The sequence below is a fragment of the Podarcis filfolensis genome, assembly GCF_964270895.1.
Source record: "Podarcis filfolensis genome assembly, chromosome: 12".
Taxonomy (NCBI): Eukaryota; Metazoa; Chordata; class Lepidosauria; order Squamata; family Lacertidae; genus Podarcis; species Podarcis filfolensis.
In genome coordinates this window covers 20,960,204-20,981,630 of record NC_139614.1, presented here as the reverse complement: position 1 = coordinate 20,981,630, position 21,427 = coordinate 20,960,204, and the positions used below count along the sequence as shown (strand labels likewise).

General features: G+C 41.0%; 1 protein-coding gene across 1 annotated transcript in view; it reads right to left on the bottom strand.

Annotated features, from left to right (window-relative positions):
* RFTN1 (raftlin, lipid raft linker 1) overlaps positions 1–21,427 on the bottom strand; it is a 109,192-nt gene that overhangs the window by 52,752 nt on the left and 35,013 nt on the right. Inside the window, exons 3-4 of the mRNA XM_083578050.1 lie at positions 18,129–18,315; positions 6,816–6,924 (exon numbers count right to left, since the gene is read on the bottom strand). Of these exons, the coding sequence (XP_083434176.1) occupies positions 6,816–6,924; positions 18,129–18,315 (296 nt within the window). The remainder of the gene's footprint in view (positions 1–6,815; positions 6,925–18,128; positions 18,316–21,427) is intronic.

Here is a 21,427-nt window from a genome sequence, read left to right as displayed (position 1 = left end):
CCTGCACCAAAAAACACACACGCACCCACTGTTTCATGGGGCTGCAATGGCGCAAAAACGTGGTTACAAAGCATGGATCCACATGGATCCTCAGGATTTTTGCATTGGGCTACCCCAAACTCACCGTCAGATCACGTCTGTGGCCACAGCATGAACCACAAAAATCATACATCCACTGTTTTGTTTAGAATATTTTTTTCTTGTTTTCTTCCTCTAAAAACTACGTGCGTGTTATGGTCAGGTGCGTGTTATAGAGCGAAAAATACGGTACATCCCAAACTATAGAGCTAGTCAGGTTCTATAAAGTTCATTTACCTGGTACAGGTATGGAACATGCATTTAGATTATACATAGCCACAGTCTATGGGGTGCAGTGCTCATCTCGCTTCAGGCTGAGGGAGCCGGTGTTTGTCTGCAAACAGCTTTCCAGGTCATGTGGCCAGCCACTTCTGGCGCACAGAACACCATGACGAGCGCCAGAGTGCACAGAAACACCGTTTACTTTCACGCCACAGCAGTACCTATTTGTCTACTCATGTTGGTATGCTTTCGAACTGCTAGGTTGGGCAGGAGCTAGGACAAAGAAACGGGAGCTCACCCCATTGTGCAGACTCGAGCTGCTGACCTTCCAATCAGCAAGCCCAAGAGACTCAGTGGTTTATTATACAGCGCCACACATGAAATTTAAATACAGTAGGAAGCTAATTAAAATTTGGTGGGGGTAGATGAAATTGTTCTTAGAGCCAGATTCAGCCTGTGAGTTGCTAACTGACCATTCCAATTTAATGTAGCAAAGCTATTTTTGGATAAGGGGATTTTTAAAAGGTGTGTCCAGCATCAAATTACTTTCTTCTGTCCTGATGTATAGGAGATCCTTCTTTTGCTTTTGAAAAAGATAAAATCCAGTCACAAACTGTGGTACCTCGGGTTACATACGCTTCAGGTTACATACGCTTCAGGTTACAGACTCTGCTAACCCAGAAATATTACCTCGGGTTAAGAACTTTGCTTCAGGATGAGAACAGAAATCATGTTCCGGCGGCGCGGCAGCAGTGGGAGGCCCTATTAGCTAAAGTGGTGCTTCAGGTTAAGAACAGTTTCAGGTTAAATACAGACCTCCGGAACAAATTAAGTACTTAACTTGAGGTACCACTGTATTGCTGCTTAGTATGTATCACCCAATAACCAAAAGAATGGACAACACTTTTAAAAAAACAACAACCCAAAATACAGCTAATTTCTATGTTTGAGAGATTGTCATACATCTTGACTGGAAATATATGTAGAACAGAGATAACCCTCTTCAAACAATTTCCTGTTAAAAGTTACACAAATATGCTCTGACAGGTGGCATGCCAACAAAAATCTGCAGGCAAAAGGTACTGAGGAAAATATATATAACACCATGTCAAATATTGCTGTGAAATTGTGGTTTACTTACTTACACATTCAAGCACCATCATTCTTCATTAGTATTTCTCTGAGGCCATTTGTCAGAAACCTCCCATTGACTTTTGCGTTGTTTAGAAGGTTCATTTGTGAAGAGACACTTTTAAATTTGAAAGCAACTTTTCTGTTGTCCTTGACATTTTTCATAAATTGATACAATTCCTTGGTTAAGAATCTGATGTGAGCATATGTGAAAGAGTAGGTTTGGGAAACTGCTCCCTTCTAGACTCTGAATTACAAGACTCTGAATTACAAAGAATGAAGCACAGTTTATTTTTAACTATAGGTTGTGATCTTTCCAAAATGACTAACTATTTTCACTTGTGTTCATCTTAAGATCATTTTTTTTGATTATCAGGTTACAACTTCCATGTAGCTGGGTCTACTACTACATCAGCATACAGTTATTACAATAAACTGTACACTTTACTTTGCATCTGTTTTTAAGGATATTAGCAGTCAATATTATAATTTTAAATTACAACTCATGATCAAAGCAGATTTCTACTACATTTATGCCACATGTTAATTTCAGGTAGCTGTTTATACCATATGAAAGCTGGGGACTATTGCCATAGATAGAAGTAAGGATGCAATCCACAAAGGGTCTGCACTGCAACAGCTCAGTGATCTATACAAAAGGCACAACTACATGTTTGGATACTGCATGGTCCAACAGCTGTGCAAAAATAGTTGATATTACTAATACTAGTTAAGGTAGCAAAAACGGTTCCAGCTAATAGGGCATTCTGGATTTCCTGCAGAGAATGTTAAACAGTTGTAGTAGTTGTATGGTCTTCAGCAGATGTGGCTAAGAGATGCTGCTGGACTCCAAATCCCACCAGCGGTAGTCAACCTGGCCAATGACCAGGGATTATAATCCAAGAACACCTGAATAGCCACATGTTAGTCCATGGACCGAGTGCCAAATCCTAGATACCAAGAACACATGGTAAGGGGAGTACAGGTAAAGAACCCCTGGACGGTTAAATGGGTGGGGAGGTTGCCAATGCAGGTCTGCAGATTTTGTTCTATGGCTGGTTATATACCAATTCTATGTATATGAATGGAATACAGTGTTTAATCACTGGCAGAATTAATGCAGAAATTCACAGCTCTAACACGTTCACTTCGTGAACATAATGTAGCTATAAAGGAAGCTACATAAATCCTGTTTCCAAGAGACAGCAGCTGCTCAAGTTTTAAACTAAACACTACCACCATCAAGTTTAGCACATTTCCTACTGAAAATAAATCTCATACCTAAATATTTCTTATAGTTGGGAAGTTCAAGTTCATAATCTTTATTTTTCGGTCTTTCCCCCATATATTAAAGTTTGAGTATCCATAAGATAAGTTCAAACTGAAGAACTACCCAAAGCACTAAACCTCCACTACATTAGGTCTGAGTTCTGCAAGAGTATTACAGAAGATAAATAACACATGCTGCTCATTTGACAGTGACTCCTTAAAGTCATAAAATGGAGGTGATATTGTAAACATATCCATTTAATATTGAACTCTAAAAGCCCTCTTTTGTAGGTAATGAACTAAATCTGGTCTCATTGTCCAGAAATATATTTCTCCAGCACCATGCACATAGGAATTTTCATTTGCAATCTCTGTGTTGTCCTTGTAGAACTTGGGAGAGAGGAGGATGGGGACAAAACTCGAATTAGTTGGCTCAACCTATGACTGAGCCATCTATAGTCAGTCTCCCTGTCTTCTGCCCTACCAGTCCCAATGGGCTCCAGCCACCACTGCCCGGATGAATAAGGCCTGTCAGTGTTCAGAGCACAGTCGCATTCAATAACCAACAAATGACTGCTTTGTGCCTCATCCCTCCATTCAATTCCCATTTTAACAAATTAAGGTTTTACAAGGTGGGTAGCCTTGCCCCTATTCCCACTTCAGGAGTGCTAATGCTTTTACCACCCACAGTAGTAACTGCATGTTATGCAGAACAGGTGGGCAGCCTTTTTCCTGCCAAGAGCCACATTTTCTTGGATGTTCTGAATACACGACGTCAATCTTTGCTTTTCAGCAATGAAGTTCTCCATGCAAAATCTGGATTAAAAGGAAATGTGTCCCTAATGTGTGTCCCAATGAACAAATCATTGGGACACATATTAATGCAACATAATCAGATGTTTGCTTCAAATTTTCTTTCTAGTCTTCAGGGGGGAAAGCCCTGGAATGTTGGCGCCATGTACTATACACATCTACCACATCTATTTTTACATTGGCCAGGAAGATGAACCTTTTAAAAAAAAATATGTGGGACAAAGGATTACAAAAGCAAATCAAGTCCCCTGGAGGCACAACGGAATACTTTTGCTACAATCACAGAGTGAGTTTCTGAATACCAAAGTTATACTGCAGAGTAAAAATGAAAAGTTTTTTTAAAGAAGTGTAACCAAGAACATATGTTGCTCTTCACACCATGATACCTAATACACAATGTGCACTATTTTCCACAATTCTTTGTTTTACATATGCTTTCAAAACATTATTGCCAAAGACAGCTCTCAGCAGGAGTACTCCTGACCAGTCTTATTGCTTTATTCTAGATTATATCTATGTCAAGATCCTTAAACAAAGAGATGGTTTCTGTTTGCTTTCTAAGTGTGCGGAAAATAAAGCCCCAAGTTCAATGCTTTGAGAGAAGCCCTTATTATGAAGTGCAAAGAAATAAATGTAAAAATGCTCTTTTATAAAGACTTTGAGGAAAGGACAAGTGTTTTCCTGAAAGACAGGAATGGTTTCAAAGCGTTTCAGATCACTTAGATAGCAAATCCTTTGGGCAATAAGTAACATTACAGCAGGGTCATTTCAGACTTTTCTGTTTGAAGGCCAGAAGCAGTTTTCGTTCCAATTTTTCTCCATTAATAATAATAATAATAATTTGCTTTAAGACAAGTTAAAAACCCAAGATGTATTAGGATCTTTTTTTGAGAAATGACGACCAATGTCTCAGATTATTGAACAAAAATGAAGAATACATTCATAACAGGAAACATTTAAAGCAAATGAACAGCACAACAGTTTTATCACTCTGGCCATGTGTTAAATCTAGTTTCTTTCTGGACTGTAAGTGAAGAATTATATATTTAAACAATTAGTCAGAAATTATGGAATGCAATGGAAATTTACTTTTTTATATATATAAAAAAACCACTGTATGTTTAATGAAAAATGTTGGGATACAATCATTTCCCTGTTCTGTGTTTTGATGAAACATTATTCACTGTAGATAAAAAATGTTTTTATATAGCAGCAGACACCCCTTTCCCATCTGTTAGAATGCATGCATGTTCCCAGATGCATTTTTGCTCTTCCAAGAACAATAAGGGTCACAGTGCCCACAGATTCATAATATATTTTAAGTTTTCAGCTAATTTATCTTTTACACTTAACTAGTGATCAAAACCAGACATAACTTCTCCATGTAAACCACGAGGGTATTTTATGCATTTGAAGTTATACTGAACTCGGTGGGTGTGTATGGGTGTGTAAAATGTAACTTCTCCAAAAGTAAATCTTTGACATTGGTCTCAGAAAACCTTTGATCTTCAACTTCTAAATATGACATTTGTTTAGGAGTGGCTAAGGACTTTCTATCCTCCTGTTCTCATTTTATGTAGGTTGCTACCACACACACACACCATGTTACACACAACTCACAGTAATATTTAAAGGTCAATTTCCCTCAAACTCATCAGCACAAGATCACGATTCCCCAAGCGACTGTAAAAAGGCCACAGATTAATTCAAGGGAAAATGAGAACTCTGTGAAAGCTGTACACAAACGAAGAGGAAGTATGCAGCTGAAACGAGAATTAGGGGAGAGCCACAGAGTGCAGTAGTATTAGCAGGGGTAATCAATGTGTGCCCTTCCAGATGTTGCTGAGCTACAACTCTCATCAGCCTCAGTCAGAATGGCCAATAGGGAGAATCAGAGTTGTAGTTCAACGCAAGGGCAGAGGAAAGGGATGCGGAGGGTACGGTGTGCCCCGGGTGTTACCACTGAGGGGGGTGACAAAATGCAGGACGGCACTCACCGCAGGGCCTGCAGCATGCCCAAGCCACATGTCTCTGCTGCTGGGAGAGAAGTGGTGGCTTGGGTGCATGCAGGCTCCGCGCTGCGCAAACGGTCCACCTGCTGGCTCCCCCCCAGCTGTAGGGTGGCTGAGTGGGAGGAGGCAGACAGACTCCGGAGGCCCCGCAGTGCGCCCTTCCCCTACGGGTGGCTCGCCCTGCCCCTATGGGTGGGTCACCCCAAACCCCGGGCACGCCGCCCTAGGCGCCCGAGCGGCTTCCGCCACCGCTGGTTCAACAACATCAAGAGGGCCACAAGAACTATCTGTGGAGTAGAGAATAGTTGCAGATATAAAAGTTAATCTGGGTACTGAAGAAGCGCCACCATGTTATTCATAGGGGACATTTTTTCTAGTACAACACCACAGATGGCTATTTTCAGTGTATTTTTAAAAAACTTGTCAGTTTCTATAGTCATTAATTTGCTACACATAATTGACACATGCAAAATTCTAATTTTCATTAGAATAACACCTGTTCTAAAATGATACAGCAAATCTCAGATATGGAGCTAGCAATGACCCCCCTGATAATTAATGCATTTTTTTTCCTGACGTTGAACTTTACCACAATATTTGATAGAGGCTTTCCAAAGGTAACATACCATATGGGGCGGATGGAGGGTAATACAGAGAGAACACATAGGAAGTATGTTACCTTTCTGCACTGCTTGCAAGCTGATAAAGGCACCTGGCTGAATCTTGATTTTGGGGGAGAAGAGAGAGAATAGGATGCTAGCCTAAGCGGTGACAATGGTGCAGGTGGGAGTGAGGAAAGACACAACAAGTGGTGAGGCATTGATGGCTTACAATGAGTGCTCAGTATCACCTACTTCACTATCCACCGTGAATCCTGGATTAGTTCTGGGAACCCCTGGAATCTTGCACTGCTATAGAGATTAGGATTCCATGTAACAATATATATAGCCCATTTTGATTCAGCTAGTGTGTCTCACCTGATCTTCTGCCCTTTTTGCATTCTGTGGGCCCAAAAAGCTTGGGGCTTAATTGCATTAGGTGTGAGCAACGTAAAACAGGGCTTAATATTGCAACTAAGAGGAAAATAGTAAATCTCAGTATCACTTACACCAGTTCTAATTTTTAGAACTTGATTTCAACAAAACAGATGAATATACCAGAAAGACAGAACAATGTGTTCCATAGATTGGGGGGTTGGAGGTTAGTAAACATTAGTACCTTAGTATCAGTAGTTCCAAATGCAACTATATGTACTGTTATTTGCGAATATTTTGCTTCTACTGTACTTACTTTCTTTATAAGATCTGGCATCTTTGATTTATCTAGAAAGTGGTCTGAGGAGAAGCAACTTTCTATCTCTAAGGTATTTCCTTCACTGACAGCATCATTTTTCAGGGATCTGAAAAGAAAAAGAAAAGAAGGCGTTTTTCATAAGCAGGTGACAAGTCACCAAAAACTAACATGTTCTATGCATCTCTCAGACTTATTGTAGTTCCTAGACAAGCAGTGACACAGAACACTCAATTGTGTAACAAGAACTCTGAGATCAATGCATTTCCTGTAATAGTAAGAAATTATTAAAGTATTATTAATGAGAGTCTTTTGAAACAGAGGGCTAAACTACAACTTGTTATTTAAACATTGTAACATACATTAGGTATATTAGAACATGAACTGCATGATTAAATGTAAAAACAGAAAATAATTCAAATTTTCTCTTTTTTATTCGTTTAAAGAGAAAACTTAACAAAATACTACCCTGTTGTCATGTACTGCCTACTGCCTTAAAGCCATGGTCCTATATTTTTGTCACACGATGAAATATCACCCTTCTTAATTTACCAGCCAAGTTCTTTCAAACAGGAAGAAGAGTACAAAATTGCTGCTATGGTTTTAAGGGAATTGCAAAGCTCTGTGCTACTTGAGCCAAAATGGTAGCTTCATATTAGCTAAACAGCAGGGGAAACAACATACAATCTTTTGAGTATTCCGAACTGATCAGTACCAGCTGTCAGACACTCCAAATGCTTGCTCGCTACAGATGAAGGTGGTCCCTAGGTACTTGCAAAGCTTCTAACACATTCAGAACTATGAGACTGGGACAGTGAAGAGTGAAAATGACTGTTAAGGCAGTCCAAGACTGCACTGTTTCCTGTGGGACATTATAGAGAGTTTCCCTCCCCACAAAAAGAGGTCACATTTTCATTTTACCCTACATGCCCCTGTCTCTTTCCTATAACGTTAGGACTGTAAACAACATGGGACCACTCATGCCCACCGTTAAAGGGGAAGCGTAGGCTCCTTTTCAAATTTCTTGGGATGCATTCATTTCCTTTTCCAGAGGTGGAGGAAAAAATGTTTGTAGATTATCATTCCTTCTACTGCCATGTCCATTAGCTTTGCAGCAAAATGGTGCCAACTACATTTGAAACAGTGGTGGTTTCCCAATATTTGGGGGTTTCCTCAGGCATGCCAAATATTTGCATGGTTTTTTGTTTTGTTTTTTTAAGGAAAGGAAAAGAAAGCTCAAAACAGCCTGACAATAACCGAGGTTATCAGAAGGCAACGGAGGTTGAGAGTTTGTTAGAAAAGAGGAAGTTCCCTTAATTTTTAAAAATAGCAAATTCACAGTTGGAAGGAACATCAAAGGTCACCTGATTCGGTCCCTTGCCAATGAAGGTAATCCCCTGCAGAAGCATCCCTGAAAGAAACCCAGAGTCTGCTTAAAAACCCATAAAAAAGAAAAGCCCACCACTTTCCAAGACAGCTCGGTAAATTTGGTTAAAATCTCCTTTCTTGAAATGTGAAGGTACAGTGGTACCTCAGGTTAAGTACTTAATTCATTCTGGAGGTCTGTTCTTAACCTGAAACTATTCTTAACCTGAAGCACCACTTTAGCTAATGGGGCCTCCTGCTGCCGTGCCGCCAGAGCACAATTTCTGTTCTCATCCTGAAGCAAAGTTCTTAACCCGAGGTAATATTTCTGGGTTAGCAGAGTCTGTAACCTGAAGCGTATGTAACCTGAAGCTGAGGTACCACTGTACTATTTACTATTTAGTAAAACACCATACCAGTGTGTTCGAACCCTGAGTGCACAGTCAGTAAAAAAGACTTCAGAGTATGCTGCCACAAACAGGGCACTAGCCCACCAAAACACAGGCTGATATTCTTTGTTTTCTGTTTACCCTTAATTCACGTTTTAATTTATATACATGGCAACAAAGTAGGAGGAAATGGTTTAAAGAGGAACTTGACTTCCTGTTGTATTAGTGAAGACACTAAACTCTCTAGAACCAGTGCGTGGTCTGTACAACTTTCATTCATTGAATAAAACAGATCGTGCAGTATGCCAATGTGATGTAACTTTCAAAACCATTAACAACTTCAAAAAGTGATGTCCATGTGAATAACCATATATATTCTGATACCATTACCGTTTTGGCTTCATGAAAAGCTTTTTATTTGGGGAAAATCTGCTAAGACTACAATCTGAGTAATTCTGTAAAGCAGTTTCAGGCTTCATAACTGTTTGCACTGTGACTTGAAGAATGGCTTCCGATACTGAGAAACACAGGGTGGACAGGAAGCGCAAGTGTCTCCGTAGTGCCAGAAATAGAACTCCTATACCTTCCTCCAGGATAAAAGGTAAATGTTGTATTTCAGATGATACAAAGAAGTGCAGGGAACAGGAAGGGCACGGCATTTGTACTTCCTGTCTCCACCACGTTCTCTAATGAACAAAGCTGCTTGAAAGGAGCTATGTGTAAATGCTAGTATGTACTCTTCTATTAGTGACTTTAATTCTACTACCTTACTGCTGATGTAAGAGAAGTGTGTTTAAAATGAATCATATTTCATACACAAGGGAAGAGCCAGAGCACAGTGGTAGAGCATATGTTTTGCATGCAAAAGGTCCTAGGTTCAATCCCTGGCATCTTCAGGTAGAGCGGAAATCCTGTCAGAAACTCTGGAGAGCTGCTGTCAGTCAGTGTAGACAATACTGAAGTAGATGGACCATTGTTACAATTCAATATAAAACAGCTTCCCTTGCTGTATGCTTAAAATGATTAGCTTAGTAGCAGCCTGACAAAAAAATACACAAACATATTTTAAAATTAGTTGTAAGAATCAGTATACAGGTGGCAACCATTTAGGCACATCCAATTGTCACGCAATTGCTGATGTGTGGGCCCTTCTGGACCCAGAAAAGGGCAAGGGGGGGCATAAGGGGGCGGGGGTGCTTGTGCATGCTCCACTGAAGCATGTGGGGGCTGGGAACAACCCCCCGTGCAAAATGGTCGCCGCCTCTGTGTGTATGTGCATGTGTGTATATACATGTTGCATCCAGTGTGAGTCCTAGTGAATTAAGTCCTACTCTGTGTAGGACTTAGCTTGATACAGCCCATGTATGTGTGAAACATCTGTCTTCGGTCACTCACATCTTGGCCACATCCAGACGAGGCGCCTGTAAGACTCTTTACAGAGATCTATCATTGAATACATATCAGTAGCTTCCATTGGTATTCCCATTTTATCCTTCTAAAAACTCCATAAGGAAGTTTAGAATAAGTCAGGAGTATGGAATTTGGTCTTCTAGATGCTGTTGAACTACAGTTCCCATCACCGCCAGCCAGCATGGCCAATGGAAAGGGAGTTGTAATCCAGCAAGGTCATTTATAAAGCTTGAAAAAGAATTTAAACTCAAGTCTTCCCTATCCAAATTCAACACTATATACAGTGGTACCTTGGGTTACATACGCTTCAGGTTACATACACTTCAGGTTACAGACTCCGCTAATCCAGAAATATTACCTCGGGTTAAGAACTTTGCTTCAGGATGGGAACAGAAATTGTGCAGCAGCGGCGCAGCAGCAGCAGCAGGAGGCCCCATTAGCTAAAGTGGTGCTTCAGGTTAAGAACAGTTTCAGGTTAAGAACAGACCTCCAGAACGAATTAAGTGCTTAACCCGAGGTACCACTGTACATCAGAGTTGGGGAACCTCTGGCACTCCCAGATGTTATTGAACTACAACTCATGAAAGATGGCCATCATTGTCAGTGAGCTGAAAACACTCAGCATAAACATTGCCACTTTACAAGAGATCAGAATCACTTTGAATGGCAGCCACCAAAAGAAGAACTACACCTTTTCTGGTAAGGAGGCCAGTCAAAACCATGTATTCACAGCATAGGTTTTGCAGTGCGGCTGGGAGAGCACAGAAAGAAGAAACGTCATGGTGCACCTGCATCGCTCCATCCAGACACCTTCATCTGCCCCAGCTGCAACAAAACATGTTTCTCCTGTTTCGGTATCTACAACCACAGCAGACATTGTAATTCTCCAATGCATTGACTTCATGCTTAAATGCACACTCCCCCACTGTCTCCCGAGACAGACAATTGCCAACCCCCAACAACTCCTGTCATCCCTGGCCACTGGCTATGCTTATAGGTGCTGATGGAGTTGTAGTTCAGCAACATCTGGAGGGCTGGACGTTCCTTACACCCGATCTATATCCTCATACTGCCCTATGCACTCTTCTTGGACACAATGAGCTATAGCGTCCTATGATTCTGGTGGCCTGTGGTGAACCATATGAGACCAAATAGCTTTATGTCAGGCAAACCAGAATTAGACTGAAAAGGACAAACATAGCAATTAACACTGAATTTCAAGAAGTTCCAACTAAAAAAACATAAAAGTTTTGCTAAAGGGAAATCTAGTGATATACAGTGGTACCTCGGGTTAAGTACTTAATTCGTTCCAGAGGTCCGTACTTAACCTGAAACTGTTCTTAACCTGAAGCACCACTTTAGCTAATGGGGCCTCCTGCTGCCGCCGCGCCACCAGAGCACGATTTCTGTTCTCATCCTGTAGCAAAGTTCTTAACCTGAAGCACTATTTCTGGGTCAGCAGAGTCTGTAACCTGAAGTGTATGTAACCTGAAGCATATGTAACCCGAGGTACCACTGTAATGCAAAAGAAGGTAAGTCCTTCAATGACTTTTATTTAAATTGTTCTGGCACAAGGTAAATATGATGTAATTCACAGAACAAGGTATGTTGAACAGTTATGCAAAACACATGAGGGCAATTATGTGATAATCAGAAAACAAGATGACCCACCAAGTTGGTCATAATGCCTTTCTGAAGCTCCTGAGGACCTTTTTGTGAGCCTGCTTCATTCTCTCTCTCTCCTCTCTCTCTCTCTCTCTCTCTCTGTCTCTCTCTCTCTCTCTCTCTCTCTCTCTCTCTCTCTGTGTGTGTGTGTGTGTGTGTGTACATATAGCCCTCATTTTCTTATTCTGGCCACTTTACTAGAACTGAAAGAAGCTTGTAGAGAAACATGCTTTGTAATAAGCTGTCACCCGCTAGCAATTCCTCTTCTGTAAGGGGTTTTCCTGAAAGTGTAAATCAGTGTGAATCAGTTCTGTCATGTGAGAATCACTGTGAACAAGCAGTCCCGAGATTAAACCTCACATCTGCTGCCTCTTCATAGCCATCTCAAAAATCCCCATCATCATTCTGAAATCACCCTTTATAATGCATCTCATAATTAGAGATAATTCCTTACAATGCAACCCAGCCTCTGATCATGGCCTTTCCTGCACATTACATGCATGGTTATGTGCTATTTCTAGATGCCTGGGAAGCAACAGAGGCATAAGGTGATAATGAGCCAGTTCTGGTGCCACCCTTTGCAGCTTCTTCTCTGCAAAAGAGTGTGAGAGAGTAGATAATCACATCTTTCCACCTAAAAGCATCTTTGGACTGTCCTTAGTTCATGCACTTGCATTTGATTTCTCCTACTTCCGTAACTCTAATGGTCAAAGGACAAATGATGATGAATGTGTCATTAGAAACTATACTGGGTTATAAAATTTAACAATAGGCAGCGGGGGCTGGGGGGGATGATTTTCATCAGGTCTGCAGCATGTGGAGGAGTTTCACTCTTCCCACCATCAAAGCCACAGTGAAAATCACCTACTCCCAAGCTGCTATTAGTCTTAAAGTTCCCAGTGGCACCTATAATTAATAATAGTAGGTGTAGGATGCAATTTTATTTTTTTCAGAATTGAAGGTGAGGAAGGAACAGTGAAATTTCTCCTCCTGGCTTGCGGCAGTCCGGGGGGGGGGGAATCGGTGGGGGTGGGCACACCAATTATTACCTTTTAAAAAAGTTGATGGGGTTTCTAATGACACATTTAGTTGCAAACAGTCGTTTTCTATCTTTCTTCCTCTGTTTTTTTGTAGAGGAAATACTGCAGCATACAGTGATATCCTGCAGAATCTCAGCAACGTCTCCCTGCCCCCACCACAAAGCAGTAAACACAATTAAGAACATTATTTAACAGTTACAAAATTCAAAGGCAAGAATTTTTGCTAATTAATAATTGGAATATTATTCAAATCATTCAACGATCAGAATGTTTTTCACAAATGTAATTCTGTGGGTTCATTAACTTTTCAGCAATGTAGCTTGAGTTTGAGGAATGACTGGCAGGTGCAAGAGGGGAAAGTGCTTGAGGTGGAAGGTTGTAAAATTTTGTGGAACCTCTGGAGGGAATTGCTCATGGTACCCTGTCTGAAAAACACTCCTCTAAAATACTGACATCATGATACTACATCTGAAACACCGATTGAAACTCTAGAATATTTAAGTGCTGTAGGGTACGAAAGGGAAGCATAAAATATGCCAGGAGGAAATGTCATTTGCTAAGCATGTTATTTGAGGTGCCTTTTTGCTCAATTAAATAAGTGCAGAAATAAAACCACACAGTTTTTGTTATGATTATTTTCTTCTAAAAACACACACAAAAATCCCCTTTAGTCTCTAGAGTAAGAGAGTTTGCATATACCGGTACTCATATTCTGGGATGCCCACAATCACCGCAACGTAACAGAAACTAAATGTGTTCAGCTGTAAAGTCTGCTTTAAAACTTCTGAGGAATATATTTTAGCTCACAACTGAACACTGAAACATTACAAGTGCATAGCAGTTCGTTCAGCTAGAAGGCAAGCAATCCCATGGTCAGTATTATCTAAGAGAAGCGTCATTAACCTGTGTATCAAACAGCGACCCAAAAGCCATTTCAAGTATGTGAAACCCCACCTAAAATCTTTGGGACTTCATCAATGTACTTGCACCTTTCTCTTTTAGTGGACGATATCCCAGAATTGAGCACTATGTTTTATATGACACTTGCCAGTGTATGCAAAGAAACATAACATGTATAGGTAATCTGTATGTGGTGACCTGTAATGAGAAAGTATGTGCCTGCAGTATAAGAAGAAGGAAAACAATAGTTAGGCTTGTGGAGAACATGGTGTCCCCGCACTAAGTGAGGATGAGCTTGGAAGAAACTCATGTTAATCTCTCCCAGGTGGGGTGGGTCTGGGCTCACCTGGGCTGGAGTGCCCAGGCAGGAGGGGATTGACTGGCCAGTACTGAAACACATTTTGCACATCTACTAATTATTGCACTGCATTGTCTGGAGAAGGGGGCAGGTTCATATGCTTAACACCATTTGATCATAAGAAAAGAGCAATGTTATCCACCACAACATATATGCCCTGAAAAATAAGCTCACATGAGAGCATGCTACCTACCACACTCCGTAATGACCCAATTAATAATTCCATCTGATCTCTCACTCTGTATCTTTCTCTCTCCTCACATTTGATCGCGGGGGTGGGGGGTGGGGAAAGACTAAGGATTTCTTCTTAGATTCGTCAATATTATTACAATTCACAATGACTGATGAATCGTAAAGTTGTCCCTAACTTAGTACAGTGTGTCATCTGACTGCACCACCTCAGATTTCAGGCAACAGCTCATTTATTTAAAACTGTCCCCATGTGAAAAACATGTATGTATGTCAAGAGAAAAAGTGTGTTAGCTTTCCATATGGGGCATTCTTTTCATGTGAGGACACTTCCAAAATAATGTGAAATGCAAGGTGTGCAATCACCAGAGATGACTGTATCAAGTCAGTAGCAACACAGTAGAATTGGCATTCATTTCAGTGACACTTTTCCAAGATGCAAAAATAGAGTTTCGAAGTCTTCAACTGTCAGCTTACAAATAAGCTGCAACAAAAATCAAAATACCAATGCCAGCACATATTAATTCAAGGATTACATTATTATATGCTATACATTGCATATAGTGAATAAAACCATATCAAACAATCCTGATCCCACACTGCATAAAATTGGGGGGGGGGGGGGGAGGCAGAGATGCATGTAGTACTTGTACAAGAGAATAAGGAGAAATCAAACAATTCTGGGTGTGTGGAGAGGACTTAACAGAAACTGTGCTGTGCTCCACAAATAAAGACTAAAAGCTTTTTATCACATCATGCAATTTGTCAGAATTTGTAATCAGGACTGCTGAAAATAGCAGGAAGTCCTAGCTAAATTCTTAGGGCATGCAAGTTCTGCTAATGAATTTGCACTTACAACTGAGCCTCCAGTAATCTTAAGGTTTTTGCATATGCCAGATGAAAATTAGTACTAGCTGCAGCCTCTTCAGCAAAATGTCAAAATTAGACATTTTGTTTCCACCTAGCTGTTTGGCTACAAGCAATCCGATTTGTGATAAAATGCTCTGCTTAAAGACTAAAATTGCATGTGCTCTCTTTTGTTTATCAAGCTTCTTATTAACACAGGCAGTTTACCCACCATAGCTACATGTTTTATATTGCACATAACCAAAAAGGGAACAGCTGTCAAACTACATAGCCTCTAGTGTCAAAGTATTGCCCACCTTAGTTTATTCTATTCCCCTCTCTTTTATGATGGTAGCCTCTTTACATTTTTGGCATAAAAATTCATATTGGAACCAGGTTGCTACAACTACCTCTTCTTCTTTGTTTCTTAATGGAAAACTGCAGCATCTGAGATTTTGATTAGACCACCACTGTCTCTTGTGCTTACTCCCACATTGATAACACATTGATAACTTCTACCTATGTGGGTTACTGTGGAAACAGGGTTAGCCAGGCAAGCTATGCACCTCAGTAGCCTGAGCATACCCTGCACCTTTACTCCCTCTTTCTTCTTTGGCGATCACTTGTGGCCGAGTAAGATTGTCTTCCATGAATATGGTATTAGCGAAGTGTCCGTAAGTGACTGTGGAGGCCAATTCTGGATCCACATGTCCTTCCACAGTAGGGACATAGGTTTCCGGGTGGAAGTTGATCACGGTGAGGATTTGCCAAATGCACTGGTGGAGGTAGAGGGGTGTGGGGTAGCACGATCTGGGTAGGGTGCCATTGCGGCTGTTCCCCCCACCCACGCTGGGCGCCACACCCCCAGGACGTACGCCATGCCCCTGTGGGCTGCACACCACAGCCCCGGCCCTGCCTGCTCTTCACCCCGATGCCAGAGAATGAAGCTCTGCCACTGGCCAAACGTGACTTCCTCTTAGCTCGATTCTCCCATTCGTCCTGAGTTTGTGCTTCTTCAAAGTCCACGATACCTTTGGTAGAGGCTATTTTCCCACTGGAGCACTCGCAGGCCAGTGTTTCCCAATTATCCGTGCTTATTCTGCATTTTTTATTTTTACTAGCTATGTTGGAACAACCCACATGGGCTTAAATATTCAATTACTGGTGTAGAAACAATAGTGGGAGAAGCAGCAGCTACACTGGTGAAAGAACACTGAAAATGGAACACCTTCAGATCCAACGCTCATTTTGTCTCCCCATTCTTACCGCTAATTTCACAAAAGGAGTCACTACCAGCAACTGTAAATTTCTTCCCGGTGACTGCATTAGAAGCAGGGTGAGAGGCTATGCATTATCTGCCCATTACAGACTAGAGGTTGGTTTTCTCTCATTGTTCTATGGAGGAGAAAAGCCCCATTTCTGAGCTTCCTTCTGGATCGTGGATGGATCTAGACTGATTCTATGTGCTTGACCTTGTTTCGTTCTAGGGCTGTTGTTGTGTTTGGACTGTAAATCTGCCTGCACCGATGAGAGACCTGAATCTACTGGGAAGCATGACATTATGCACATATATAGAAAACCTAGGTTACTTATAGAAAAAATATTCTTCCTTTCTTTACACATTAAATTATTTAGTGTTAAACAAAGCGACCTTTCCTTGCTCCACCTGGAAACAGCACAGGTAGAGGAAAGGCTGAAGCTTCACTCCCTGATGTGGGTGTTGTGGGGTATTCCTATTCTATGGGATGAAATGGAGGTAGGGTCTGACCTGCTCTTCTTAGGCCCCCACACCCTCCCAACCAGTTGTGCTTCCATTCACTGCCCGGTGTTGGAATCTGGGCATCTCTTCCCCCCACCCCTCCGGGTCTCCTAGTCCTCTCCTTGCTTTCCTGCCTTGCAGATCTTCCTATGCACCCTCCTTCCTGCAGTCCTGGGACTCCCCTTCACCCAAATGCACGAAGACTGGGTGTGGGAGCTCACCAGATCCAAGAAGAGATCACCATGCAGAGCTTGGGAGTGACAGGAGTCACTTCACTCCAGCCAGGAAGGAAAAGGCTTTTTGATTTCAATGGTGATACAAGGCTATGGAAAAGACTTTGGGGGTGGAGAGAGGGAGAAAATAGTATTTCCTTTGTAAAATGATTTCTCCTTCCCACATTAATTTCCTCTCCTCTCTAAGAACCGAGTCAGCTTATTTTTAACCCTTGGAAGGCTAAGCTGCAGAGGAGAAAGCTTACACTACACCCATATGGATGCTGGTTTGGCCTAGGGGGCAGCTGGTGTGTGGTCTGCAGCAAGGAGGGGTCACTGACATTTGCCTCCCTGTAATGAAAATAGAAGGGCTGCATTTCAATCAATGTGAAATGCAAGACTGACTTCTCCTCTGCATCCTCTGCTTATGGCCAACTGACTTAAGGGACGAGCAACCACAAATATCATCTAATGACACATTTACATGGTGAACAATTCTTCTGCTGATCAACTTCACAAAAACTGAGATATCTCATGTCCTCAAGGTCTGAAGTTTAACCAACTCACGAGAGCTTTTTTTAAAGTTCTGTCTCACTCCTAATCTCCTTTGAACATAGGTTGCATTAAAATGCGCTGCTTATCTGCACTGAAATGAAATCAAAGCAAAACAAAAAAAATCTCTTGCTGTGATGTGTCTATATTTAGCAAGAAAATTATTTTATAGGTGTAGTGGGGGTTGAATTCTAATATAATTGCAAATTTTCAACTTCTTTTTAAATAGCACTGCCTATATAATACCACCAGCTATACAGACAATGGAAAAATGATTATCAAAACCAAATGGTTTTTCTAGATGCATGTTAACAAAATAAAATTATTACACTAAAAGAGGAAAAGAACAAGCCAGCCTCTCAAACTTCTGCCCAGGATTGGTTGTTTCCTGGTGACAGTGTACTGTATTCCAAAATATGAAACACATTTCAGCTTGTTATCCTCAGACACTGCTGCCAAGCTGCAGATGGATCATAAAACACGCAAAACATGCTAAGCCTATGAAAATACCCAAGGCTTGCACAGCAAATATTAACATGACACTGCTATTATTTCCTGATCTAGGTCAAATCTCAGCAGGAAATCTCATTGTCTATTTTTATTCCCTGCTCACTATCTTGAGCTTTACCTTTCTGTTTTCTTGATCAGTACAGCCCTGAAGATTTGTTCCTGGGGAGTCCTCTCATTCTCATTAGTTGGCTGCACAAAGGGATGGACAGCAGCCAAGATGAAACCCTGCTGGTACAATTCTTGCAGCTGAGCAGGAAGATCACGCAAGGAAGAGAGCCTGATTGCTGATGATCCCAGTAGCTCAGCTGGAACCAAAAAGAGAGAGACTGATAAATAAACCTGAATTATATTATGTAAGCGTTATGTTGAGTTTTTAAATATCTACATTCTCTTTAGTAACAAAAAGGCACTTCTGCAAAGTAGCTAAATACATACCTGTTGGGTGCATTTGTTTGTTTATGGTATATATTAATGGCAACTCTAACAGCAATAAGAATAAGTCCGCTATTAGTAGCAGTAATGCTAAGCACAAAAGAAAAAAAGAAAATACTGTTCCCCTAATTTATGGCTCTAGATGTTATTCTGCAAACAATTCTAAAAATCCACATCAGATCTTTCAAAAGTTTCATTTTTTGCATTTTATTAAAAAGGGCCATTTCATACACATCCTGTTACAGGAGGTCATACATCCAACCTTTAATATTAGGCATCACCTGGGATCCCCAATGCTGCAGAATTACAGTATTCTTTTAGCTGTGACCACACTGCTACAAAACCATCTCCCCTGTTCTTCCACCCTGCTTAACCAGTATGTGACCAATTACTTGATTCACATCTCCAATATCCAAAGCCTTCTCCACAAATAAATTTACTATAGTTTAAACCTCCCTCCCAAAAGGTGCACTGGCTAAGGACTGTGGCCAAAGTAGATGAATTTCACATCTCCAACAGCTATCAGCCAGGATACCTAAATGCTTAAATTACATTTCATTTGGTGCATTTCTAACTTGCCCTTCATCATAGCTGACCTTTAAAGCTATAATCTTTGCATCTCCAGATTTCTTAAACAAAGTTGTTTTAATCACCCTACCAACTTAAGTAAATGTTACTCATAAACTAAGAAGACACCTAAAGCAGCAAAAGCTACAGCTGCAAAGTTTTAGTAAAACAAAGGTTTTAAATACTAAATTCCCCTCATATTCCTTAACAATGTTTGTATTTCAGATTACAATGCAATTATTATTTGGGCAAATGCAGTGTACAATGGGCAAAGCCAAATTCTGGATTTCTGTGTAAACAACAAAACAGTCCCTGAGAGTCCAGAGGCCAGAAGAGCTTCCAATCTAAAGGTGATTCATCAAATACTCCAGTCTGCATTCACACACTCACACTCACACACACACACAATCAATCACCATGTTGATTCCATTTCTCAGTGTTTGCCTCTTTAATTTCCTTCCTACTCATACTGCTACAGATTGTGATCTTGAGGGAGTTTCAGTGTACCTAGCTACTATTCAACATCAACAAGAATAAGGGCTTACGAAAGGTATGAAGGTTCTTGAAGCAAGCTCTTCTTCTATGTAAAACCCTGAGGAATACAGTCTGTATGAAAGACAGTAGGCTCTTTAAAAAGTATTTTTTCCTCTCCTGCATTTCCCATAAGAATGTATGGCTCTCTCTTTCTGAATAATAAAAGAAGTTATAATAAAAACTAATACATATTCAGAACTAATAATAAGAGGCATAATTTAAATAATAATAGGATAGGTAGCTGCTGCCCTATACTCCTGCCACAGTTTCTCTTAACCTGCAAAAACCATATTCCAGGAATATACAATGGAGCTTCTGATTGAGGAGCACAGGACACAACATCATTATTTCTTTAAATAGAGAGGGGAAAACTGAAGAAATGCATATACTGAAGAATAATACAACTCACAGTTCTGTCACAGCATACAAATGAAGTAAAATTCATAACAAAATCCACTAAGTTATGGAATGCATGTGCTGTAAGATATAAGTAACCAAGCTGCCTGTCAAAACAGGCTGACCCTGTGCCAAGCATACAAAACAAATTTGGAGGTGGGTGTTGAAAACTTTAATTGCTTTTTTATTTTATTTTTATTCTTTAAAAAAAACCTTTCTTCCTTTTATAGCACTCTGCTCAGGATTTTATTCAATTGTGTCTTTGTCTTAGTGGAAAGCATTCTGTTCATGCAAGGTGTGGCACCCAATTTTCACAGGCCTGTTCTTCCTATATAACACCCCCCAAAAAAAACAACAACCCTGCTTCTGACAGTTAGGGGATGGCGGCTCTGAAACAGAGAACTGTATATAGGCACAATCAGCAGAAGATAGGTTCTCTCTCTGATGATACAGTAGTACACCCAACTGTTGGCACCATTGATTACCTAAAGTCAATAGAAGCGTTAGCCATAACTGCTAGGCCTAAACACTGCATTAAGGATACATGGGCTGTATCACAGAATCACAGGTATCATCCCATCTCAGCTCCCCCATGTCTAGTCTTCTAGGAGTAAAATAATTAAACCCTTTTTCTGAACTTGGGCAGTCTATGCACAGCCAACCGAAAGGACGGGTGAGTCAAGCAAGGCAGGAGAGAGTCTCTTGTCAGTTACAGTCATTTCATGCCCTTTTCACAACCCTGGGCTGGTGAAGGAGGGTCTGACCAGTATTCATCAAGGTATTTGTCAAGAACTGATACATGAGTAGGTTAGACTGGACTCTGCAGAAGCACATGGCCAACATACACTTTGCTTCAGTCCAGGACAATTCAACCATCTGTTTTAGGTTGTGGCTTGGATTCAAACTCTTCTCCAGTAAATGGCCGCTTACCCAGGGGAGGACGGTTGTTGTGGCCCGTTGCGGCAGGCCCCAGGCCCAGGGAGGCATCACTAGACTGGGTGGAATCCTTTTAGCCTAATATCAGGTGGGGGTAAAGTGGTGCATCACACCCACCTCAAAAACAGGTGTGATCACAGGGTACCACAGTAAAGGGGTATAGTTGGAAGGCTCTATTCAAAAGCCAAGGCAATTTTGCACATCCAGGTCCCAAACTCTACACACAGCACCACAATGGTTCACACTCTGAGAAACTTGTCTTTTCATGATGAAGATGTAGAAATATAACCTTGGGGTCAGAGGGAGAACAGGTAACTGGAAGTTTCTAAATAATACCGTTTTCTATGTACCTAGCTATGCTGCATTACTAAAAATGGTCAGAGTTTGAGAACATCTGCAGGAAACACAACCAGCTGTTCAGTGTTCACACAAATATGCCACAGCCTTCCTCTGTCATATCCCTAAAATTTCATATGTATCGCTCAAGACATAAAAGAGGCAATGCTCCTCTCCTGATTGCCCTCAAACACTAGCAAATATTCTGTATTGATA